This window comes from Eretmochelys imbricata, chromosome 2 (genome assembly GCF_965152235.1).
Source record: "Eretmochelys imbricata isolate rEreImb1 chromosome 2, rEreImb1.hap1, whole genome shotgun sequence".
Lineage (NCBI taxonomy): Eukaryota > Metazoa > Chordata > Testudines > Cheloniidae > Eretmochelys > Eretmochelys imbricata.
The window spans coordinates 246,802,157-246,828,394 of record NC_135573.1 but is presented as its reverse complement, the minus strand read 5'-3'; the positions used below and the strand labels follow the sequence as shown (position 1 = coordinate 246,828,394).

At 43.1% G+C, this 26,238-nt stretch overlaps 1 protein-coding gene across 3 annotated transcripts in view; it reads right to left on the bottom strand.

Annotated features, from left to right (window-relative positions):
* LARP4B (La ribonucleoprotein 4B) overlaps nt 1-26,238 on the bottom strand; it is a 113,871-nt gene that overhangs the window by 10,665 nt on the left and 76,968 nt on the right. For all 3 annotated transcript variants that reach the window (XR_013344966.1, XM_077808340.1, XM_077808339.1), the window contains 8 exons: nt 24,740-24,850; nt 24,122-24,175; nt 23,830-24,039; nt 19,680-19,786; nt 18,765-19,019; nt 16,387-16,432; nt 13,366-13,530; nt 6,426-6,550 (listed from right to left, as the gene is read on the bottom strand). Coding sequence is in view for 2 of the 3 variants with exons in the window: in XM_077808340.1 (XP_077664466.1) it covers nt 6,426-6,550; nt 13,366-13,530; nt 16,387-16,432; nt 18,765-19,019; nt 19,680-19,786; nt 23,830-24,039; nt 24,122-24,175; nt 24,740-24,850 (1,073 nt within the window). In the remaining variant the exon portion in view is untranslated. The remainder of the gene's footprint in view (nt 1-6,425; nt 6,551-13,365; nt 13,531-16,386; nt 16,433-18,764; nt 19,020-19,679; nt 19,787-23,829; nt 24,040-24,121; nt 24,176-24,739; nt 24,851-26,238) is intronic.

Genomic DNA, 26,238 nt, shown 5'->3' with positions numbered 1-26,238 from the left:
AAAATAAGGAACATGTTACAAATTCTAATTAAGTTAATATTTGTTTGAAACTAGAGATGGACCAGGACATCAAAGCTCACATTTTATCTTGCCACAATCTTATTTTCTGATTCTGAAGTCTCAAGTAAAACAGGTTGTGGCATACAGTACTTGGAAACAATTCTATTATTGTATGCACAAAGTGATATTAAATATTGCTGTGGGAGTTAGTCTATGAACTCCTTTGTTCTGTAAGTGGGGGTGTCTACAATGTAATGTGAGCCCAGAGTTTGAACTCAGACTCAAACTTAATCCCCTTCGGTCTACACACAAATTACACTAACATAGGGCTCAGACCCAGGGTCTCAAGACCCCATGGGAGTGCAAGGTTCAAGCCTGAGTCAAGCCAGGACTCACGGTTCAAACCCTATTGCTTTGCAATGTAGACACAGCCCCACTGGACTCCTGGCTCTGGGAGTCTGCCAAAAGCAGCCTACAATCCCATGGGCTGACTTTCTTTGTCCTCTGTATAGTCAAGCTTGATGAAAAACGGTTACCTATCTTCCGTAACTTGTTCTTTGAGATGTGTTGCTCACGTCCATTCCATTTTAGGCGTGCGTGCGCCCATGTGCACAGTTGTCTGAGATTTCTGCCTTAGCGGTATCCATAGGGCTGGCTGTGGCACCCCCTGAAGTGGTGCTCCCATGCGGAGGTATATCAGGCACCGCCGGCTTGCACCCTCTCAGTTCCTTCTTGCTGGCAACTCCGACAGAAGAGTAGGAGAGCAAGTAATGGAATGAACACAAGTAACACATCTCAAAGGACCATTTTTTCTTCAAGTGCTTGCTCATGTCGATTCCATGTTAGGTGACTCACAAGCAGTACCCACGGAGGTGGGCTTGGAGTTCACAGCTTAGTGGCTTGCAGTACTTCCCTACTGAAGCCAGCATCGTCCCAGGCCTGCTGGGAAAGAGCACAGTGGGACGTAAAAGTGTGGATGGATGACCAGGTGGCTGCCCTACAGATGCCCTGGATAGGCAGCCAAGGAGGCCTGCGCCCTGGTAGAGTTGGTGGTGACAATCACCGGGTGCGGCACTTTTGCTTGGTTGTAGCAGAAGGAAATGCAGGCAGTGATCCAAGAAGAAATTCTTTGAGTGGATATTGGGTAACATTTCATCCTATCTGCCACAGCGATGAACAACTGTGTCGACTTAAAGAATGACTTGGTCCTATCCACATAGAAGGCCAGAGCCTTCCTGACATCCAGGGTGTGTAGTCTGTGCTCCTCTTCTGACTTACGCGGCTTGGAAATAAGACCGGTAAGTAAACGTCCTGGCTCGAATGAAACAGACTACTTTAGGAAGAAAAGCCAGGTGTGGCCTTAGCTGGACCCTGTCCTTTTAGAAGGTCATGTACGGTGGCTCCGAGGTGAGCACCTGAACCTCAGATACCGGGAGGGCTGACGTCACCGCAACCAGGAATGAGACCTTTCAGGAGAAAACAGGAAGCCAGGGGCTCAAAGGGAGGATCTGTGAGCTGAGACAGCACCAGATATAAGTCCCACTGAGGGACGGGATCTCTGACTTGCGGGTAGAGGCCACTCCAGGCCCTTAAGGAATCTGGCCATGATATCCTAAGCAAAAACAGACTTACCCTGCAACGGCAGGTGAAAGGCTGAGACAGTTGCTAGATGGACCTTGATCGTTGAGAGGGACAAGCCCTGGAGCTGAAGACGCAGGGGGTAGTCCAGAATAAGCTGCAGCGAAGCCCACTCAGGATGAACATCTTTGTCCACAATTCAACAGGTGAAGTCTCTCTATTTGGCCATGTAGGTTGCGCTGGTGGAGGACTTCCTGCTTCCCAAACAGAACGCACTGAATCTCTGCCAAGCACTGCTGCTCCTGTGTGTTTAACAAAGCAGTCGCCAAGCCATCAAATATAGTGTTGTCAGGTTGAGGTGCAGAAGACTGCCATGGTTCTGGGACAACAGGTCCAACCTGAATGGTAGCTGGAACGGGGTTGCTACCCAGAGGCCCAGCAGGATGCAGAACCAGTGTTGGTATGGCCACGCTGATGCTATGAGGATGATCCTCTCCCTGTCCTGTTTGATCTACATGAGGACCCTGGGCAGCAACAGTACAGGAGGGAAGGCATACATCAGATCCCCCGACCATGGGAGCAGAAAGGCATAAGACAGGGCTCCTCCTCCAATCGAGCTGAAGACGGGGCACTTCCTGTTCTGCCTGGACGCGAACAAGTCCACCTGGGGAGTTCCCCGCCTGCGGAAGATGGAGCTGACCACCTCTGGATGAAGGGACTACTTGTGGAGAGATGAGAACGTCCTGCGGAGGCGATCTGCCAACGCGTTCTTGGACCCTGAAAGGTGACCAGTTGCGAGATGGATATTGTACTGCAGGAACAGAAGTCCCAGAGGCAGATGGCTTCCTGGCAAAGGGCCGATGACCTGGCTCTGCCCTGCCTGTTGATACAGAAAACCGTAGCCGTGTTGTCTGTCAGGACCTGGACCACCCTGTCTTGTATACAAAGGTAGAAAGATCCTGAGTTCCCTGACATTGATATGAAGGGAACGACTGAGACTGGACCAATGGCCTTGAATGTTGAGAGCGCCCAGGTGGGTTCCCCAGCCCAGGTCTGAGGTATCGGAGACAAGGGTCACCAACAAGGACGGGGCCGTGAAGGGAACACTTTCCAACACCGATGAGGGACGCTAGTACACTGTCTGGAATCCTGACCACCTGGTCCCTGCTGTGCCGGTTGGGGACACAGACTGACGCCAGCCACACCTGGAGAGGTCTGAGAGGGAGTCGTGCGTGCCAGATCATGTAAGTACACGCTGCAATGTGGCCCAGCAACCTCAGGCACTGGTAGGTGGTGGTGAGCAGGTGGGCTCACAGGCCTGTAATGCGGTCTGCCATGGCCTGGAATCGAGACTTGGGGAGGAAGGCCCTGGCCCGAGTGGAGTTGAGGACGGCTCCGATGAACTCCATGCATTGTACCAGGGTTAAGGCTGATTTTTTCTCAAACCCAGGTCTCAACAGGTGGAACAGACCAGGTTGAGATGCCTCCGCACCTGATCCGCAGACCGATCCTTTATCAACCAGTCGTCAAGATACAGGTATATTTGGACTCCCTGACGTCTCAGGTAAGTAGCCACTGGAGCTATACATTTTGTGCATACCCTCTGAGCCAACAAAAGACCAAAGGGCATCGCCGTAAACGGAAATGGTGCTGTCCCAACATGAAGCAGAGGAAGCGCCGGTGCCCTGGAAAGATGGAAGCATGCGTCCTTTAAATGGAGGGTGGTGAACCAGTCTCCCAGATCCAGGAAGGGGATTAAGGAGGGCAGGGAGATCGTGCGAAACTTCAGCTTCTGGAGTTATGTGTTGAAGCAACACAGGTCTAGGCTGGGTCTGAGGCCCTCTTTGGAATCAGGAAGTAGCGGGAGTAGAATCCTCTGCCTTCCAGGTTCTAAGGAATCTTTTCCATGGCCCCCAGGCACAGGAGGTTTTCGACCTCCTGAACGAGGAGTTGCTCATGAGAAGGGTCCCCAAAGAGGGACGGGGAAGGGCGTGGTCAGCTGTAAACTTCAGGGTGTAGCCCGAAGAAACCGTATCTAGCACCCAGCAGTCCGAGGTGACACGGGGCGAGGCTGACCAGAAAGTGCGGAGGCAGTTGAGGAAAAGGAGGGTTGGATCCTGTACACTGGCTGGGGCGCTGTCCTCGAGCACACCCTCAAAATGACTGCTGGCCTCCCTGACTTCTGAGAGGGTCAGGTTGAGCAGCCGGGCGGGAAGAGAACAGGTAACGTCTCTTAAGCCCTTTGTCCTTGCCCTTGCTCCTGTAGGAGCCAGACTTGGGAGCCCTCCAGGGCCTAGATTGCGTTGGAGGAGGAAGTGGCGGAAGGTTGAATGGCTTCGTGGACTGCTGAGGGGTGTGCAAACCCAGGGAATGGAGGGTGGCTCAGGAGTCCTTGAGCCCATGGAGCCTAGAGTCAGTTAGCTTAGAAAAGAGCCCTGAACTGCCAAATGGGATCCTGTATCATGGTAGGCATCTCCTGGGACAGCCCAGAAGCCTGCAAACAGGAGCTACGTCACAACCACCACGGCAGCCGAGTCCATCACATTCCAGGCCATCTGGAGGAATCCCTGGGCCACCACCATGCTTTTGCTCACCAATTCAGTGAACTCTTGGGCATGATCCTGTGGGAGGGCCTCTGTGAACTTACTGAACGCCTGCAGCTCCCAGTGGCCATGGTTTGCCTGGGGACAGTAAATGTCAACAAACGGTCTTATGGCCTGCCAGCTGATTACCCTGATGGGCCGCGTGCAACCCACGGGTTGCCCACCACTGCCCTAAACTGTAAGCTGGTTGTCTAATAAATTTCTCTCCCGAAAAAGTCCAATCTCTTGGCCTCCTTAGTTTTGGGCCTTCCACTGGGGTGGCCAAGTCCGTCCCTTTCATTCACCACCGGGGAATGAATATACAGATACTCAAAGCTCTTTGCAGGGACATAGGGCATGGCTACACTTGCAGATGTAGAGTGCCGGGAGTTAAACCAGCCCTTGGAGACCACAGCAGGGAAAGCACTGCTGTGTGTTCACACGGTCAGCTGCCAGTGCAGTGGCGTGGCCACATTAGCAGCTCTTGCAACGCCACAGAGAGCAGTGCATTGTGGGAGCTAGCCCAGTGTGCAAGTGGCTGCAGCATGCTTTTCAAATTAGGGAAGGGGGGTGGTGGAGTGTGACAGGGAGTGTGTTGTGTGTATGTTGGGGAAGAGACTGTCTTGGGGGGCAGAGTGTGTCAGCATGCTATCTTGTAAGTTCAGACAGCAGCAGAAGGAAAGGGAAAACCCCAACATCAGCCCCCACACCTCTTTCACACACACTCGCCTGCCTCTGCAGCAGGGGCATTCCACAGTAATGGGTTTGCTTTGTCCTGGAGCAGATAAGTATGCCGGCTGTCAGAAACGAAGCTTTGAAAGGGGAGACGCATGCCTGCAGCAGAGTTCAAAACAATGAGAAGAGTGGCCACTTGACTTCAAGGGATTATGGGATGTTTCCGGAGACCAATCACAGTGCCATAATACAACATGTTGTCCATACCGGCACCCGGGCGTTTCAGCCAGGGCGCAGCAAAAGCTTTATGCTTCTTGTGGAGGTAGATTACTAGGAGCGCTCCAGCTGCAGAGTCCAGGCGCGATACGTGCCTTGCCAGTGTGGACACCTCAGGAGTTATGGCGCCCAGGGCTGATTTAATGCGCTCTAACTTGCAAGTGTAGCCAAGGCCATAGTATTTCGTTTCTGCTTCCTTGGATGTTGGCGGAATAGATGAGGATGTTTGCCACACCAACCTGGCTATTTTGATCACTCCTGGGTGGACAGGCAATGCCATTTTTGCCAGTGTGGGGCAGAGATGACATTGAAGAGGTCTTCTGCCTCTTAAACTCTCTCTTTGATTTGAAAGCCCAGATTCTCTGCCACCCATTTAAGAAGGGCCTGGTGCTCCTTAAAATTGTCGGGGGGGGGACTGCTGTTGTGGGAGGGTCCGGCCACCACCTTCTCTGGGGACGATGATGACAACTGAGTGGCCTGAGGGATGGTGTCACCCCCTTCTTTGTCAGGGGAGGGTTCTCTGGGCACCAGAGTACGGGGCGTGGGTTCCGCCTCAATGCCATGCTCCAATTGTGGCACAGGTGGCATCTCAGCTGGCTTGTCCCATGTGGCCAGGGAGGGCTGGGAGTACTGGACCAGCATCACCAGCATCCCTTACGGATTCCAGTACTGCCCCTGGCTCTGCACAGTGCCGTCCCCACAGCTCCCATTGGCTGCGATTCCTGGCCAATGGGAGCTGCAGAGCTGGCGCTAAGGGTGGGGGCAGTGTGAGGCATTTCCTTGATCACCCCACGCCTACGGGCCAGTCGCTTCTGGGAGCTGACTGTACTTTTAACAACCTGGCAACCCTAGCTTCCCCCCGCAGTAGGGCGAGCTAGAGTTCGCGGCTCCAGCCCCACAGGGTGGGAGGGGGACAAGGGAGGAGAAGGGCGCCAAGGCTCACGGCTTCTGGCCCATGGTGTGGAAACTTGCTGCAGGTCAGATGAAATGAAGCAGCAGGCAGGATTCGACCCATAGGCTGTAGGTTCCCCACCCCTAGCTTAAAGTATTTTTTGCCATTTTATTAAACATTTACAGATATTAAGAATCAAGACTATGCAATTTGTTAGCAACTATAAAGTGTGCACATTTATAACACAATAAACAACAAGCTAATGCCTTCTGCTTTATGTATAGTTCACAACAGGAAATATTGTTACTCCATTCCTTGATTAAGGATTCAATAGCTAGTTACACACAGTGTACCTAACCTTTTGAAAATGCAAACTCTTGATTCAGAAAAGAATAATTATAGGCATGTAATTAAATCCTTACTCAGGAGACTGGGATGGGGAAGGAGACCTTTCAAATGTCCCAGACAGAGCAGGAGATGCTGGCAACAATGGCTCTCGAGGAATTCCTGAAGGAATAGTGTTTGTACTTGCATCCACATTTAGGTTCTAAAAAAACAAAACCGTATGTTTAAGCAGAGGTGTTAGGACTGCCCTTGTTCTTGCAAAGGAATAAGAAAACTACATGATTTACATATTAATTTATAGTGAACAGCCACCGATCAACAGGCTAATGCTGAAAATAAAGGAAGCTAAGTTCCCGGGCGGGGGAGGGAGAAAAGAGCAGCCACGGTTTGACAACAAAGACGGTTCAGAGAGTCTCCCAACAGCCTTCTCACCTTCAAAAACGTGTTTACTCCTGGGGCTTTGGTCAGACCGATCCAATGGGCACATCAATACTTGGGATCCAACAGTAGGATCCTTACTGAAGTACCTTCTTGTGTAGCCATTTGGAACCAATGACACCGTGAAAAGGTGCTGTTCTTGGGCTCTGTCCCAAAAGCCTAATTTTTTAGCTGGTGAAGCTTGTTTCAATGCCTTTTAACAGGGCACCTTGACAACAGGATCACTTCTTTCAACTTGGTATTTTGCAAAGGTGAGTTCTCTTGAAGTGTCTCATGGGCTTCAGTACCTTTTTGAGAAGAGCGTGTTGGCATCACAGCCTTTACAGGAGTGCTCTTATCCAAGACCTAAAGGGCCCTTTTCACACCCATCTGAAGTGGGACTGACCACTGAATACGAAAAACACCTTAAAATTTTCCACTGCCCGAAAGACTGATCCTTCCTCCTGGTCAAGGCCTAAGAGGATCTAGACATACTAAAATCCAAATAGTTGCAAAATTAAAAGAGAAACTTTACCCATGCTAAAACCAGCTCTAACAACAAAACCAATTAAAAGTATTGGATTTGTCCATCAAGTAAGACAGAAGGGAGAGGTTGGCTCTGTGACCATTTTTGCAAGCAGAGAAGTGAAGTAAGGGGAGCAGTGTGTGAGTGTGAACAGGGGAATTATTTTGTCCTCCAACTACCACTCAAAATTGGTTCCATGTTGATGTGGCTAGGCATGAGATCCCTACAGTGGGGTCTGTGGATAGGCAATTCCATGGTGAACAGTAATCCATGAGGCAGTTATGATTCAGACCACATACTAACTATGTTCAGTTTCTCCTAACAAAATCAGAGACTTACACTTTGGTGAAAACAAAATCATGAGCAGCTGCATGCAGCACGTACGTAGTTGGTGTTTAGAAATTAACTAGAAGAGAGTACCACTCTGCACCCACAGTTAAGTGTGTAAAGGCTTGATCCTGCAAGGTACTGAACATCCTGGCCCAAATCCAGCACACCACTTATGCACATACTTAACTATAATTATAGGAGTAGTCTCGATAGAAGCATATGATGGATTTGGGCCTGAGTGCTCAACTCCTTGCATGACTGAGCCCTAAAATTTCATGTTTATAGATCAGAGAGAGAATGCGGATGATGTAATATCTTTTATTGGACCAACTTCTGGTGGTGCAAGAGACAAGCGTACGCAGAGCTCTTCTGAAACAGTTTCCCAAACTATATTTAGAGGGGGAGTATGGTACATGATCAGCGAAGGACCGAATATCTAGGTTCCGTTCCTGTCTTTTACATAAGAACATAAGAGCGGCCATACTGGGTCAGACCAAAGGTCCATCTAGCCCAGTATCCTGCCTTCTGACAGTGGCCAATGCCAGGTGCCCCAGAGGGAATGAACAGAACAGGTAATAATCAAGTGATGCATCCTCTCTTGCCCATTCCCAGCTTCTGGCAAACAGAGGCTAGGGACACCATCCCTGTCCATCCTAGCTAACAGCCATTGATGGACCTATCCTCCACGAACTTACCTAGTTCTTTTGTGAACCCTGTTATAGTCTTGGCCTTCAAAACATCCTCTGGCAAAGAGTTTCAAAGACAGACTGTGCGTTGTGTGAAAAAATACTTCCTTTTGTTTTAAATTTGCTGCCTATTAATTTCATTTGGTGACTCCTAGTTCTTGTGTTTTGAGAAGGAGTAAACAACACTTCCTTATTTACTTTCTCCACACCAGTCATGATTTTAGACCTCTATCATATCCCCCCTTTGTCATGTTTTTTCCAAGCTGAAAAGTTCCAGTCTTATTAATCTCTCCTCATATGGAAGCCATTCTCTACCTCTAATAATTTTTATTGCCCTTTTCTGAACCTTTTCCAATTCCAATATATCTTTTTTGAGATGGGGCAACCACTTCTGCATGTAGTATTCAAGATATGGGCATACCATGAATTTATAGAGGCAATATGATATTTTCGGTCTTATTATCTATCCCTTTCTTAATGATTCCCAATATTCTGTTCACTTTGGCACACTGAGTGGATGTTTTCAGAGAATGATCCACCATGACTCCAAGATCTCTTTCTTGAGTGGTAACAGCTAATTTAGTCCAACATTTTATACGTATAGTTGGGATTATGTTTTCCAATGTGCATTACTTTACATTTATCAACATTAAATTGATAAATTTTGTTGCCAAGTCACCCAGTTTTGAGAGATCCTCTGGTAGCTCTTCGCAGTCTGCCTAGGACTTAACTATCTTGAGCAATTTTGCATCATCTGCAAATTTCACCACCTCCCTGTTCACCCCTTTTTTCAGATCACTTATCAGTATGAGTACTTGTGGCACCTTAGAGACTAACCAATTTATTTGAGCATAAGCTTTCATGAGCTACAGCTCACTTCATCGGATGCTTATGCTCAAACAAATTGGTTAGTCTCTAAGGTGCCACAAGTACTTCTGTTCTTTTTGCGAATACAGACTAACATTGCTGTTACTCTGAAACTTATCAATATGTTGAATAGGACCAGTCCTAGTACAGATCCCTGGGGGACACCACTATTTACCTCTCCAACTGATTTGTGTAACCTGGTTTGAATAAACCTCTGCATATGGTCGCCCATCTGTAAAATAAGGATAGTAATACTTGCCTACTTCAGAGGGCTATTGTGAAGCTTGGAGGAAAAAATGCTATGAAATCCTGAGATGAAAAGCAGAAAGTATCATCTAGGAATCCCCACTTTAAACTCTGTTGAGGACGCCCACAATACCCTACAGGGTGGAATCAAACTCCCTTGGAAGCCAAATCAATGAGACCCCAGTCATTCTCAAGTGGCAATGCTCAGGGTCAAACCCTCTTTTCCAAATATGAGCACATGCACAATGTAGCAGAAACCAGAAACAGGAGTTCAGAGTCCAAGGCAAACTCCTCACCCAGTGTAGCAATAGACTGTGCTGTCACGAGACCACCCTGGCCTAACCAAATTAGAGCTGCCCTTGTAGAAGAGTGGAGACTTGTTATATTTGAGTAAAGAAGATATGAATCTTTAAGAGTTAAAACAGGTAAAATTTCCAAGAGACTGTGGGCCAGATCCTTAAATATGGCCAAAATGCAGAGACTACAAATTGGTGGAAAAGTGTGTGTGTGTGGCGGTGGGGAGGGGGAGAAGGATAAGGAAAATGGGTGAAGGTGGCTTAGAAATCACTTTTGCACTGCCCTGGCACTGTTCTGTAAACGGCTATGCCCCTTGTTAGAACCTTAGGGCTTTCTTTAACTGAGACCATTACCAGCATCAGTGGGCAGAAAAATGTAACCAGGGATTGCTATGACATAGGACACTTCCACGATATCGTCTTTACTACCACCATATCAGGGTGGGTGGGAAAGAGGTTGGGGAAGAGAGGGAATGTTGTGTAAGCCCCTTTATGATGTGACTCTTTACCACTAGTGGGTCATCCTTACACCCCGAGCCAGTTAAACCAGTTTTGTAAATAGTCCACAGCAACCCTTCTGCACCGGAGGATCTTGTTATTTTATAACTGAGAATCAACATACACAATATCGATAAAATTGCAACTAAACTAAAACTAAAGCAACCAAAATTAAACTGAAGGGATGGTGGAACAGACTTCAACAAACCAGACTGTTTGATAGTCACTAGGGAATTAAATCTGTCTTGGAGAGCACCCTGGGCCCACAGACTGCATTCTTTAGGACTCTCTCCTCTGCACCATCTATGAGCAGCTAGAGAGCGCATCAACTCTGAATTACATCTCTAGCTGCATCCTAAAGCAGAGTCTGCCAGGTCATTTTGGTGTATTTTTACATTCTCCAACTGATATCACACATCCGCTCTTGGATTCAATTGGTTTAGCAATACTTATTATTTCAACTGACAAGCCCAGTGTTTAGAGAGAGAGTTTCCAGGCTCTTTCCTTTTATTTCAGAGGTTGAAAATGTGTTTTCCCCACCTGCAACAGTTCTCTAAGTGTTTAAGGGGAGGAAAGAAAAAAAAAATCAACAACAAATCAAACTATGAGCAAATTGCAGTGTAAGGGCACGTCTACACTACGAAATAAGGTTGATTTTATAGAAGTCGATTTTTAGAATTTGATTTTATACAGTCAATTGCGTATGTCCACACTAAGTGCATTAAGTCAGCAGACTATGTCCTCACTACCGTGGCTAGCATTGACTTACAGAGCAATGCACTGTGAGCAGCTATCCCACAGTTCCTGCAGTCTCCACTGCCCATTGGAATTCTGGGTTAAGATCCCAATGCCTGATGGGGCAAAAACTTTGTCACAGGTGGTTTTGGGTACATGTCATCGGGCCCCCCTCCCTCCCTCTGTGAAAGCAAGAGCAGACAATCGTTTCACACCTTCTTTCCAGGGTCCCGGCCGCCGACCCTGCTCAGCCCGCTGCCTGCCTGGATGATCGAAACCCCAGGCAGGCAGTGGGCTGAGCAGGGCCGGCGGACAGAGCCCCAGACCAGCAGCCGGCTGGGGCTCTGTCCGCTGGTTCCTGCCAGCCAGGGTCCTGGCCGCTGGCTCCTCTCAGCCTGCTGCTATGCTTGCCATACTACAGCAAGCATGGAGCCCGCTCAGCTCACGTATGTCTCCTGGGTGCTGCTGGCAGATACAGTACTGCATTGCTACACAGCAGCAGCTCCTTGCCTTCACAGCAGACGATGCAATAGGACTGATAGCCGTCGTACATCTCCTGGGTGCTCCTGGAAGACCTCGGTGAGGTCAATCAGGTGTGCCTGGACAGACATGGCTATCCTCCTCTTAGAGCACTGAATGGGAGTGACTCCAGATCATTCTCTTCTTTAAGTTTCGTCTCATGGAGATTCAGTTCTGCATGGAATATCATGTGAGCTGGAGGCTTCTGCCTCAGGCTGCTCTCCCAGCTGGCAGCACCGCACCGTTGCACCTACCCCAGCCTACCCCTTGCTCCCATGGCTCATGAAGCCTGGAGAGTAGTAAGGACCACTTCAACTTGTGAAATGACAAATCCAGAACGAAGGATTGCACTCTATAGGCCACATTAAGATTATTTCAGAGTCCTAGATAGCATTTAGATCCTATAAAAGGCTTCATAAAAATTTCCCCCCGCCCCTAACAAAAATGTTAATTTATCAGAGCAGCTGAAAGGGTAAGGAACCTGGGACTATAACTTAGAGAAAGCTTCCATATTATTTAACTCAGAACTGATATAATTCAAAGTAAAATTTCACAGCGCGGTCTGTTCTAAGACTAAAAACGCAGGAGGCGAGTCAGAAAAAGGAACAGGAACCTGTTTCCGCCCAGTTTCAAACCAGCAACCTTTCACGTGTTAGGTGAATGGGATAACCACTAAACTAGGGAAACCAAATTTGAGTGTATCCCTCGCGTGGTCCCTATTATACTTTGTGTAACGTGAGGTTGTATATTAATAGTTTGTGTCAAGGGGCTTCTCTTTTTTTGCCACAGACTTTGCCGAATGCACCGGAATGTTTTCTCTAGCTACAGAAGCTACCTAATGCAATGTCTATATCTATGGCCTTCCTGCTTACAAAGCGGTCATGCCCCTGCCCAAGGCTGACACAACGCGGAGTGCATGTGACATAGTGACCTGGCTCGGGCAGGATCACTAGTGAGGCATGATACTTTTGCTGTTAAGCAAACACAGCAATTCTTTCCTGGCCTCAACCACTGAATGCCTCCATGCATTAAGCTGTGTCCTATCAGTGCGGGAGGACTGCATGAGCTCGGAAAACATGTCATCGTGAGTGCGTTTTTTCCACCTTCTAATGTGCGATAACCTCAGGGACGAAGATGATAGGGAGAGCGTAGAAACATTCTGGGGGGACTGCATGGTCACCTGTGCTGCTGAGTTCGCCACGCTGGCCAAATCAGGAAACGAAATTCAAAAGTTCTTGGGGCTTTTCCTGTGTACCTGGCTAGTGCATCTGAGTTCGAAGTGCTGTCCAGAGCAGTCACAATGGAGCACTCTGGGATAGCTCCCGGAGGCCAACGCTGTCAAATTGCGTCCACACTACCCCAAATTTGACCCGGCGATGTCGATTTCAGCACTAATCCCCTTGTTGGGGAGGAGTACAGAAATCGATTTTAAGAGCCCTTTAAGTCGACAAAAATGGCTTCGTCATGTGGACGGGTGCAGGATTAAATCGATCTAATGCTGCTAAATTCGACTTAAAACTTGTAGTGTAGACCAGGGCTAAGATTATTTTTCACTTAATGCTATCAAAAATGTAACAAGTAGTAACCTGACACAGCTGGGAACATGGAAAAAAGTGCTCTCTGTTTTCGTCACTAACAACTAATTAGAAATAGTTACTCTGGGGCACCATACGCCACACCACCTCAGTTATCCTTCAGCACGGAGGGTGCACTCTTGCCAACCAACTGCTCGGATGAGAATGGAGATGACAAAGGAGTTAGACACACAACAACAACTACAGTTTTCCGTGACCTAGATAAAAGCATGGTTAAATTCTACTTGAATTATGTTTTTACTGCATAAACCACTGAATTCGAAACAAGGAGGTATGTAAAGCAGTAAACTCAAAATACTCACTCTTTCCTTTGATGTTCCCATTATGACACTGGACAGTCTGTTTTCAAACAAGTCTTCAGTCTTCAAATTGCCTGCAGCCCCAGGTAATGGAGGGAAGCTGGACAATCCCAATTCAAAGCTAGGAGATGGAGGCTTTGGAGGTGGTGGAGACTGCGTTTGACCTCTCTGTAACAACAGAAGTGTGACATATTATTACATCAGACTACAGTTAAGGAAGATTATGGGACTCTGATACAAAACAATTAAGCACCAAAAATAGGAAAGACCAGGGCCTCAATGTTACTCACCATCGGATCCCTGACAAAATTTAATTCTGACTAAAATGTACAATGGGAAGTGAGGAACATAAGCCCTATTTACACACACAAGTTGTACTGCTTTAACTATACTTGAATAGTTAATGAGTTACGAGTGTGGATATAGTTATTCCAGTAAAACTTATGACTGTAGAGGAAGGGAAATAAGCTGTATCAGTATAGACCACCTTTATACAGAGAACTGTCTACACTAGCGGTTATATTGGTGCAACTATTTTGATAAATAAAAATCACATCCCTATCCAAAATAGTGGTACAAAGTCTACTGGTAGACCAGGCCGTTTGCTGAACGATATTTGGTAGCTTACTTACGCATGGTCTGTCACAATGCACTGTAGAAACAGAAGCTTATTTCTCCCCACTGAGTCACCATTTTAGTAATTATAGGACTTAATACAAAAAGTAGTAAAAGTTACATAGCAGAACTCTTCACTATTTGTCCAGGTGGTTTCAGTAAAGAACAGAAGAAAAAAAAAAAAAAAAAAAAAAAGAAAGGCTCTCTCTCTTCAATGACGTTTTTAGAACTGAAACATTACAATCAGAGTTCTGACTCATTTTAATAGGGGTTCCCCTTATACCATTGATACTGCATCTGTCCTTGAAATAGATTGCCTGCTGTACTTAACGGATGAAGGAAGCCCAAGGTTTTCTAGGACCTTCAGCAGCAGAGATTCCGGACTAAAGCACTGGCAATGCAGCACCCAAGAGTCCAGTCCAGTCAGAATCAAGACTTTTGATGCCAAAGCAGTGGGGTCTGAAGAGTAGATGCCAACTTTTTTTTTTTTAAATATATATTTAATTTGCTTTCTTCTAGAAGCTTGCAGGATTGTCAGCGTGCGGCTGACTGCATATAAGCAGGACAAACGTACAGCTACAATGATCGGAAGTGTTGCTGCTTTGTTTCCGAGACAGGCCATGGTCTTGGTAAACTAGATGCCTCCAAGCAATAATGGTCTTGGACCATTTCAAAGTCACAGCACCAGCACATTATTAGAAATCAGACATTTTCAGAGCCATTACATGGTGCAGGACTGAATGAGACTTAATAGGTACAAGATCACCTCAAATCTGGGCCTAGAAACAGCTTACAAGGTTTCAGTGGTATCATCCAGACATCAGGGAACTCAGCTGAACAGTTTCCGAGCAGAAGGTGGCCCAGGTCCTATTGGTGTCACAAACGCCAGATTAGCTAGTAAAGCTGATGCTGGACATCTGACGGCAGAATTGGTCAACTGGGCCTGAAGTCACTGCCATGAGCAGGGGTGAATGAGGTGGCTCTCCTGCTCCTGAGGTCGTCCAGACAGTACCTGTGCCTGATGTGTACCATTTCTTCTAACTAAACAAATCTGTACCAACCTGTCAATCTAAAATATAAGTAAAAACTGAAAGGACAGAAGAAAGAGAAAGGGAAGCACCAAGGATACCATCTGCAATCCAAGACCGTTGCACATTTGACTGCTAAAAACCAACTGAAGGGCAGGTGGGCCCATTCTCCCTTTTATACCATCTGAATCTCTAGAAGGGGCTCTAACAGAAACAGACCCTGCTGTCTAGAAGATTCCACAGCTCAATGCCATGAGGCACCAATCCCACAAGTGGGACTATGCAGAGGCCACCTCCTTCAGTGAAGATCTGCAGTAATAATGTAATGAAGGAAAAAATGATTTCATGAAGTTTCACCATCATTTACCAAGAAACTGTTGCAACAGTGGTCAAATGGGCTATGACAATGAAGTTTTAAACAAGTGAATTGAGTGAAAGGCTGTGGGTATAAAGTTAAATCAAATCTCAGGTCCCACAACAGAGCTACAGATACTGACTAAAGTTTTTTTTTTTTGATGTAAGCCCAAGCTTTTCAAATTTCAAGTCTGATGTTTTATTTATGCCTAAAATTTAAGTTGTATTAAGTTACAGATTAACAGCATTTTTTGGTAACTTGCAATACTGTTAGTGCACACTACATTCATGATCTATTTCTTGAGTTTTATGTAGATGGCAACTGTGCTCATACACCACCCATCATAAAATGAACTCACTTTATTTCTGAAATCAGGTGTTGTGTGGTGTTCCCTCTGAAATCCATCTCATTTCACCCCTTGTTAACTTTAGAAGCACCTTAGTGGCTTTTTCTCTACAAAGATGTTTTTAGAGCTGAAACATCATACTACAATCAGCGTTCTGCCTCATTTTAATAGGTGTTCCAGTTATATCATTGATACTGCAAATGAATTAATCACTGTAAGATATCTAATTCTTTAACTCTTAATTCTACTATGGTGCATTAGTGATTTTCAAGTTCCAAATGAGGCATGTCTGAACCTCGAGGAATCCTTGTACTTACCTTGTCAACTCTCACTGGAAGTTTAAATAAATACACAGGCATTCAGCTGAAGTATCACAAGTAGTAAGAATGGGGGTAACGTATCATTAAAAAAAACTAGCATTTCAAATTTTCTCTCCAATCTTCTGCATTAATAATCAGACCCCCCCCCCGATATTTAGTGTTCATTATGTGGTGTATTCTAACGTAGATTTAGATCTATTTTCCTTAACAAAACAGTCAGTTATCTTTAGTTTACTATTAGAATGCACGTTTTCTTGTGTAACATCTTATTTAAGCCTGGTCAGTTACTCTTCATGGTAATCAAGTTCTTGTTTGTTATCCATATTTCACTTATAGATTAAATTATGATCCAACACTCACTGTAAACTTGTCCTCCCTTTTCTTTCGATAGCCATATGAATTTTTCCTAGAAGACAGAACATACAATTAACATCAGAACTTTGTCTAGATGGGATATAAAAATAATCTATTTCTGAGTTACCTTATTACAGTCACCCTCATCCTAGAGGCTTATTATACAAGTCATTATTTTAGAGACCGTGACTAGTAAGGATTAAGGAGGAAATATGATTGAAGAAAAGCTCATACAAGAAAAAAGCCACGAAGTTTACACAAGGCAAAACTACTGTTTTTTAAAATGAAAATCCCCCTGTTCAAAATACAACTATCTAAAATTATCAGGAAGCCTCAGGGACACCCAAAACCATTAAATAAACAAGGGCTGAATAATTTTTACCCTATATTTAGGAAGTGATTTAGTACTGGCTGAAACTTGAAAACATAGCTTATTTGCAGAAAAAAACCCAGCTACCTGCCTTTCGTAACTGTTGTTCTTCAAGAGGTGTTGCTCATGTCCATTCCAAGACCCAGCAGCCCACCCTGCTGTTGGCACAAAGCGGGCAAGAAGGAACTGAAGTGGCAGCGGGTTGGCAGGGCCCTATATACAGCACCACGGAGGTGTCCGAGCCGACCCGATGGGTACTGCTAGGGGGAAAACCTTCCGGCTATTGTGCACAAGGTGCACACACCCCTAATTGGAATTGACATGAGCTAGCACTTGAAGACGACCACGTATTTTATCTTTAGCTTTTCATTATGCCTTTCCAAAAAGACAAAGGTAACAGCATTTGTGATGCTTCGTTAATATAACATCTATGTATTAAGAAAAAAATAGAAACTCACTAGGAAATATCCTAGAGTTTTATCCAGTGCCAAAAGCATCAGAATGTAAATTCTAACACCACTTAAGTCTTCCATCTACATGATTATATATGTTAACATACCGTTCACAACTTAAACCTGTTTTAGAAAAAGAAAACCATGTCCCGATATAGTTCTTTTGCATACAACACTAAAGGATTTAACTCCAGGAGTTCTTACTTTTACATTTAAAGTACTCATTTTTATTTAGTGAAAAGGCAAGGTAAAATTTGACTTCTGACTTCAGCTTTCTGAAAAAACTGACATTTCATAATTAAGGCAACGATTTATTCATGGGTACTTTTACTAAAAGTCATGGACCGGTCACAGGCAATAAACAAAAATTCACAGCCCATGACTTTTACTAAAAATACCTGTGATTAAACCTGGTGTGTGGTGTGGTGAGGAAGAGGTACCAGGGGCAGCCTGGGGCCAGCAGACTGCAGCTGCTCCAGCCAGCCAGCCAGGGACCACGGCTGGAGCAGCAGCTGGTGTGGTTGTCCCCGGGGGGCCACCTGAGTGGTTGTCCCCAGAGCCAACTGCTTGGGTGGCCCTGGGGTCAGCCACACTGGTCCCTGCACAAGTCATGGAGATCACAGATTCCATGACTTCCGCAACCTCTGTGAGGGACACTGAGCCCTATTCATAATTCAAATGGTTATTGATAAGGAAGAGTGATAACTTCCTTTTTCCCCAGAATTACTTTAACATACAATCCTAAAAGTGTGACTAAAAAATGGCAGTGTGGTTTTATGTTTGTATCTCAATGGCTTCCATATCAAATCTGCTCAATTTGCAAATTAAAAATTGCTTCTCTAACTCCCAGCCCTGCCAACTTCACCTGGGAACTGAAGTGTAAACTGGATTTCTTCCTTACAGCACAATAGATCCCACAATCCAAAATGTGCCCTTGGTTACTCTTATGCAACTCCATTTTCTTTGCATCACATAGGTATAAGTGAAACCACGATTTGGCCCTGCCACTGAAAATTAGTTAACTATATTATGTGTTAGCCACGATACAATCCTGCTCACATACTCCTAGGTGAATTATCTACAGTATTAGACTGAGTGCAAAATGTTAACTGTTTCACTCAATCTAGCAGTTATGACTGAACACACAGTAAGCAGGACCAACTGAAAGTGCCATTTTTAAATAGTCACTTAAGAAAACCAATTCACTTAAACTGGGCCCTCATTTAACATATAACTCTTTATACAGTTTTAGACAACAGATGATTTTAGCACAAGTCAAAAATGAACATGAAAGTTCTCTAAAAAGAGGTTAGAACTTCAACATTTTACAGCCACAACAGGTTACCTCCCTTGTTTAACATTAATGTATTGTTTAATCAACTGAACATGTTCAGAGAAAACGTTTCAATCAGAGCCTTAATTATATTGAAAAGACATGGCCATAGTTAATGTTTTAATGTTACTCCTGTTTCTGAAAGTGTTTACTACTGTGTATACAAATAAATACTCAGAAGCAGACCACACCACAGGTATTTATACGAACCACTGTTAAAAACACTCACCTTCCTCTTCCTAAGCCAGGGGAAGAGTCAATATTAGTCTGTTCCATTCGTCCAGTTCCTATATCCCTCTTTGTATAACTTGTAGTAGTATTTTGCATCCGTGTCCTGTTTTGCCCCAATTGCCTTGTCTGTGGACTCCTGACACCATTAATCAAACGATCAGCAGAAAAGTTGAATATTGTAGGACTGTCTAGAAGCCCAGGTCCCCTTTCTACATTGGGTATGGTGTGCCGTAGATGTGATTTGCTAGGATTCCTACAAATCAGGAATACATTGTATTCGAAAATGGTTATGTGAACTGCTCGGCACTTTGTTGTATATTTATATAATCCTTATAAATTGATCATCCTCTTAAAAAGAGATGGATTATTATATGGATACAAGTGAAGTATTTTTAGCAAAATTAAACCTTGGAACTTCTATTTTAACTTAGTGCTTGACTAAAACTATTCTAAACTTAAATATACAATATGAATAAATCTGCTGATAAGTATATTTCTAATAGTATAATTGCAGCCAAGGACTTCAGGAAAGACATTCCAAATACAGTATTCTCAGAGCTGAATACTGCAACCAGTCCAGAAAAACAAATTTTAGTAATCTGCATTACAGAAAGATACATTTTCAGTGGGAACTTTGAACAGAAAGTTACAAAGCCAAACTCTGATCATGCACATAGCAGACCAGTTCAGAGCTACAAGGGAGCAGTGCAATCAATCACTTTTAATATTGCGGTGTTTTTATGTTGATATCAGTATCATCTGGCCATATTTAATCTTACAGCAAGTTTAATTTAGCGTGCAACTTGCAAGCTAAAGGTTTTTTTAGCTATGAAGAATAAAGTAACTTGCACAACTCCTGGAATACAGATATTTTAAAAAATGATAATATACATTTTTATTTGGTTGAACTTGCCTGCTTCTGGGAGGATACTGTCTGAGTGAAGTCAATGGAGAAGCAGGGGGCTTGAAGGTTGGTGATGTAAACCCATTGATAAATCCAGCATTGGGAAATGGCGTTACCTAAAGAATAAAAACATTGTGTGGACATACGTTTGTAGATTACATACTATATAACCAAACTGAATGTTTATCTTCAGAGTGGAAAATTGAATACTTATTTATACTAAAGGTCTTGAACCTCCACGGGTTTGTCAAAATAGCGACTATGGTATTCTTTAAGTAAGTTAAATTTGGAGGTTAATTCCCTTCATTTCTGAGATCTAGTCCTCTTCGCTTGTTCTGAATGCCTGAAGTTATTTTTGAAACGATATCCCATGGCATTCTACGCAGAACAGTATTTCAAAAAGGTTTTTATTTTTTCATTTTTAGTTTAAGATTATGTGATAAGAACATTTTTAGGCCAGTGCATGCATGACAAACTCATTCAAGAGGAAGTTTATAAACAGCCATTACACATGCTCTAAAGATAACTGGAGATAAAATTTTTTTTTTTTTACTATTAATATTGATCTAATTTTCTCCCTTATGTAGTCTAAGATATGTTTCCTATATTATACAGCATCAGAACATGCATGGAGCTTTAAAAACTAGTAAAACAGTGTCCCTGTCTCAAAGAGTTTATGACGTCAGCAGAGACAACATAGTGAGATGACACCATTCAGCTGGGGTAGGAAAAGGACTACAACAATAGGCTTACATGGCTATTTAAGTAACTAATTCATGCTTCACGAAGATAAGGAGTTTCCCCCTTACTGGTTTGGATTCAAAGATAACTCGAAGGTTAAAGTGTTAGCCTCATGGAATAAGTGCATTTTGAGAAAGATATTTAAGGCAAGGCTGGATGCATGGCAGACAGGGTCAGGAAGCAGGTTCCAGGAGTGAAGAGCTGCACAGAAGAATGAAATGTGTGGAAGGAGGACATGAAGCCATTCAGCTTTGGAAGAGTAATGGTAGTAGGTAGCAGTGTAAAAGGTAGTAGAAAGCAAAAAACGGGTATTATGCCCCAACATCCCAGTTTGGCATTTCTAGTACCTTGTTACTCCATCCCTCTGCACAATACATTATAGATTCGTGTTACACTTTAAGATAACTTCACTTTCCAATACTCATTTTCAAGTGTGCCAAAGAGGAGGATACAATCACATCTCATGTTTTAGCTGTCTGAAGGTAAAAATAGGTGTGATTGCTATGTTGAAGCACAAATCATTTTAAACAGCGTTGACGTCCAGATTTGAAAATTATGGACTGCGTAAAAAACAATCTCTGTTCAGAGTTCACAGTAACTATTGGAATGGCCAGTTATCTAGTTACTACAACTTGCACAAATCTTCACTGCATGTGAAAAAGACAGTAAAACAGGTAAGTTAAATTTATTCAGTATGCCAAGAAAACTGCTACTTAATCAGTTTATATTGACCTATTTAATAATACAAGCATTCAGCAATAGTTATAACATATAAATACCTCAGTCACGATCTCTTAAAGTACATTTAGTCAAGTACAGTATTACCAATGTATACAAAACATGTTGACTGTCAAGGCTAGCAACCTTTCACTTACAGTTTCTCCTTATGCTAGATCTCTTCATCATCTTCCTAAGAGCTTGCTGACAAAGTCTTACCAAAATTGGTAAATGTCTGTTACAGGGACCTCTAATTTTTCATGTTGTTCGGCACCACTCTACATGTGTATTACTGTTTGTCTTGCTCCCAATAGGGAAAAGAGGACGTAACAGAATGCTTATTGAAAGGGAGCTACCAAAGTCAAAGTGAAGCTCTTAAATTTTAGACTTACTTTTTACTATTCCTATCCACCTTCTACTAATGTTCCCCCTATCATTGAGCATACTAAGCAATCATTTTAGTTAAAAAATTAAACCCAAGTTTACAGTTACTTCTTACAATGGCACAAGCACCAAGAAAATTGTCTTTCCTGCCTAACTAGTTCAAAGGAAAGTTTGCTGCTCAAAAAAACCAACAACCCACAACTGAGTGTGTTAACAGTAAGACAACAGTCTCAGTTAATACTTGCATCAGCAAGATGAGCTGAGAATTAAACTTTCAAACATGTATGAAAAGAGTACTACATAAATGCTTAACAGTGTCAAGTCCATCTCAAAGAACTGGAGGTTACATTATGTCTACTGAAAACTATATATATAGGAAAACACCCACACTGTCTAGAAGTGCGAAGAGCATCACAAATCACTGACAATTGAAATTTAACAGTGCAGTTGTCACACCACAACTTACTGGCAGCATAAAACAACATGCCAGCAAACAGGCCACCATCAAGGGATTAAAAGTGACATTGTTCAATATTTTAGGCTTCAAATTTAGATAAAGATTTTACAAAGCCTATTAATGCAAGTGAAGATTCAGTGAAAAAGGCTTGCTCTGAAGTTACAGCATTTGTAACCCAAATGCTGCAACACTGCACTAATTGTGAAGAACCAAGAAAGTCAAAGTATTTTTTATTGTCCAAACTGAGTGAAATGCACGTGGTAAATAAATGTAATTCAGGTTATTCAAATTATTCTTTAAGTGAAAGTCTTTTAAATGATCAGTACCCTTTCCTCAGAAGAGCCCTTAGTTTGAAAACATTTCATTTTGATCATTTTCCATTCAGAAAATGACTTTTCCTTCCAATTCTAATGGAACCCTCAACATGCTTTTATTGACTTTAATATAACCAGCGATACTGTTGGACAACAAGAATGTGACCATGTTTGAAAATGGCACAATTACTGCTGTTACTGAGTCTTCATTTGTCCATCTCAAAAATCAAACAAGTTTTTAGGTGTTACTTAAATCAGGACATGGGTGTCCAGAGATGAACGTGCACTCCATCAAGTCTCCTCCCCATTCTATAGCTCCCTTTAAACACTAACTGCAAAGGGTTCTGGCTGCTTTCCCTGTGTGTCAATGTGTTCACCACAACTTTCTAATTATCAAGTTAGTTCAAAGAGACTTTAATCATTTGCCAAGATTTCTAAATAGTCTCTTTCTAATTTTGAGCACTGCTACCCTAGTTTATTTTAACCCCAATTAAAGACAGATGTGGGGGTGGGAGGATGGTTCCACTTGTGACAACCCTGGCCCTCACCAATCAATGACACTCCACAGCCACTGAATGCACAAAAAGCTGCATGCATGAATAGAACTGACCAAACAAGAAGCACAAGTGGAGAGTGGAGCTGGCCCAAGTAATTCTGATGTGGCACTAAGTCACACCTTCTTCTCCATGCATGTACAACATGCCTCAGGTGGCACATGACCAGGATTCATCACTGAATTTGGTCTGCTGGTTGGACCATTAGCTTCCCCAACTTGGGCTGGGTACTGACGGAGCGTGACATGAATGCTGATGCAAGAGTAAGTGGTGAGGAGGAAAGGCTGTAGAATACAGAGAGTGTGGGGTCTGTCAAGTAACTCATGTGACTGCACTAGCAATGTAGACCTAAGGCTGCCGCTAGCTCTGAATATAGAAAATGTAAGATTTCTTTAAATCAGTACTTCCTTAGAGATTATCAATAATTCTTAAACCTAATAATAAAGATGTTAGTTGTAAAACTGTCAGGATATGTCGAATAGGGCAATCCTGCACATTAACCTTGCAAGAGAAAAATCTTAAAATTTTAAACTAATATGCTAGATTATACCCTCTCAACTAGTCCTGTTTGGTGCTTTCCGTACATAAAACATTGAATTGGATTTATAAATACACTCATACACATATGCTATGAAGATTACCTTTTAAAAACTATTTAATACCATTACTCAGAGGGGGATGCTTAAGTGTTTAACCTTCAGAACAAAAACCTTATGATCTGAATTTAAAGCATGAGGAAAATAACTTCTGAAGCCTCCCTTTCTTTAAAAAAAGAAAAAAAAAAGAAACCAGATTCCTCTTTCAAAGAGGGTCTCATACTCCAAAATATGGACTGCCAATGTCCACTTTCAAGAAAAGCCCACACCACATACAATCAGAAGAGTGGAACTTAGATTTTGACCTCCCACATGCAGTCCTTCAAACTGAACGCTAAACACTCTTCTTGAAACAGTTAAACATGCAGCAGCTGTTTCATACTCCTGAACACTTACCAATGTTGGATCAAGATAGCTGTGCGTAGTAGACCAGGTTTGTGGGGCAATTAAGCTGTACAGAGGAAACTGCTGTTGGGGACTGTATACTGGAGGTAAATAAAAGGATGCTGTATAACGCTGTTGTGTGTAGAGGTTCATGTCCAGAGGTCTATATCCATTCTTTGGCAAAAATGTATTTATAGCTATTGCCTTTGCTTTTATCCTTGCCTGCAAGAGAGATTTAGATTACTTAAGTACACCAACTTATTATGTTAATAGTAAATAAAATAGTACAAACAGCTTTATTTACCTTAATTGGTTTTCCTTGGAAAGTTTTCACTTCTTCTCTAAGGTATCTGTAAGCCTTATAAAATGGACATTTTTTTAAAAAGTTGTCAAATATACATTATGAATATTAATTTAACACAACAACTAGTGTTAAAGGAGTTTTGGTAGACCAAGAACTATTGCCACATTTGAAGTATCACCAGTACTAAATGGAGGTAAGTAATTGTATAAACAGTCAATCCAAGTTAGAACATTTCTTTAGTCACTGAAGTTAAATTTGATATAGAATTACACAGTTTTTTAAAAAGACCTTTAGAAAGTCTAAATCAGTACTTTATTTCTTAAGATAAGGTGATGCTTCAAGATATGCTACAGAATATCGCCATTTGTAGTAAATAAGGTTCAAGTATTTCACAGGAAACAAGAACATATGCACACAGGATAAAGTTCTTACGGGTTATGTTTTGCTAAATCAGGCTTCTGATATGACTAACTGGAGGTTTAACAGTATTTCTTGGACGAGAAATAGTCACAGAAAGTTTATTTACGAGTGGATTTTTGCCCACCCTGATCGGCTGGTGCCCTGGAGCATTCGAAAGGCTGCATAACTATTGGGCAATACGAAAAAAAAAGTTGTTACCTGCTGGGCATCAGCTTCGGACTCAAAGGTAATGAACCAATTGTCATTATAGGCAAACTCACAGTTGATAAATTTAGGCAAATTATCGCCCCTGAAGAGTGCTTCAACCTCCTAAGGAAAGGGTGGGGAAGAATTGACGGGGGAAAAAAAAAGAAAGGTTATTGTGAAGTGTAGAACTCTGAACGTGAACGACGGGTAAGAGTCCAGAATAAAAATGCTTTTCAATTGAGAGAGATTATAATACCCACAGTAATGCTGAACCTTAAAATTTACTTTTCATATACAGGGATATGAAATGTTGCATTATGAAGGCCATACTGGGATTGTTCTTCTCAGTACTGTTTAAAAACAGGAGCACAAAGCTATTTAGAGGGCTTTCATTTGAGAATAAATGCAGGATTTCAGTTGCCTCAAAATAGCGGACTTTGGCAGCACAGAAGCAAAAATACTTTTCAATGTTAATTTACAATAGTTCTGCCTATAGTACAGAATATTCCATTCTGTTTTATTCATAGAACCAAAAGCCAAGTAATATCCAGAACCATCATGTGACTCTGAAGACTTGACAGAAGCTTTGAACATTCTGGTCAGACTTTCTACAATTTTCCGTTACATTAGAAAATGTACACAATTTACATCTACTGTAGTTTCTACAGTGTTTAGCTACACCATCCACTTCTCTTCTGACAGGTCTTAGCCATTTTTAAAGCCAGTGATTCACACAACTATTTTGCAAGTGTTCAAGGCAGATCAGCTACACAGTTCCAGCACCAATACATCTTGTCATAATCAGCAAATGGGTGACAGGGGGAAAACATCCATGTAACAACTTCGTACACACATGAAATGCCTCTCTTCGCAAACTTCCTTGAAAGTTAAAATAGCTGGACTGTTGAAAGGAAGACTTGCCATATCTTCAATTTTAATTTTCCCTTTTTTTGTTCTTTAAGAATGTTATGCTTCTGTTTATTTTAAAGTCCATTGTTACTTCCTATGACTTTTTCCGCCAGTAATAGAATACATTTAATTCCTTTCAATATGAATTTTTCTTGTACGTTTTCATTCATATGCTTTCCCATCCTGTGTTAAGTGTCTCTGCCTCCTTCTTGCTCCCCAAAATGAAGTAGTTACAGATCCCTCTGCTGCTCCATCTTCTTTCTACTATCAAGTCCAATCTGCTTCAAAGATACGCACTGAATGACTTCACATTCCACCCCCGATTTTTTCTTCACGTTCCATAGTTAGTGGTCCACTGGACTACTAACACTCCTTCCAACAAAACTAGTGTACATCAAGCTGATTGTCTCAGCGCTACAGGAAAGCTTCTGAAGCTTGCAGTCACTCGCCGGGACAGGCTTCCAGCTTCAGCAGTGACTTTTTGCATTAGAAGTTTTTCCTTTTCACAATTTCATCCATTTACTAGTTATGCTCCAGAGCAAACAGGCCGGAACATATTGTGAAGAAGGCCAGCAGGGAGTATTTTAAGGGAGGGAGATTCT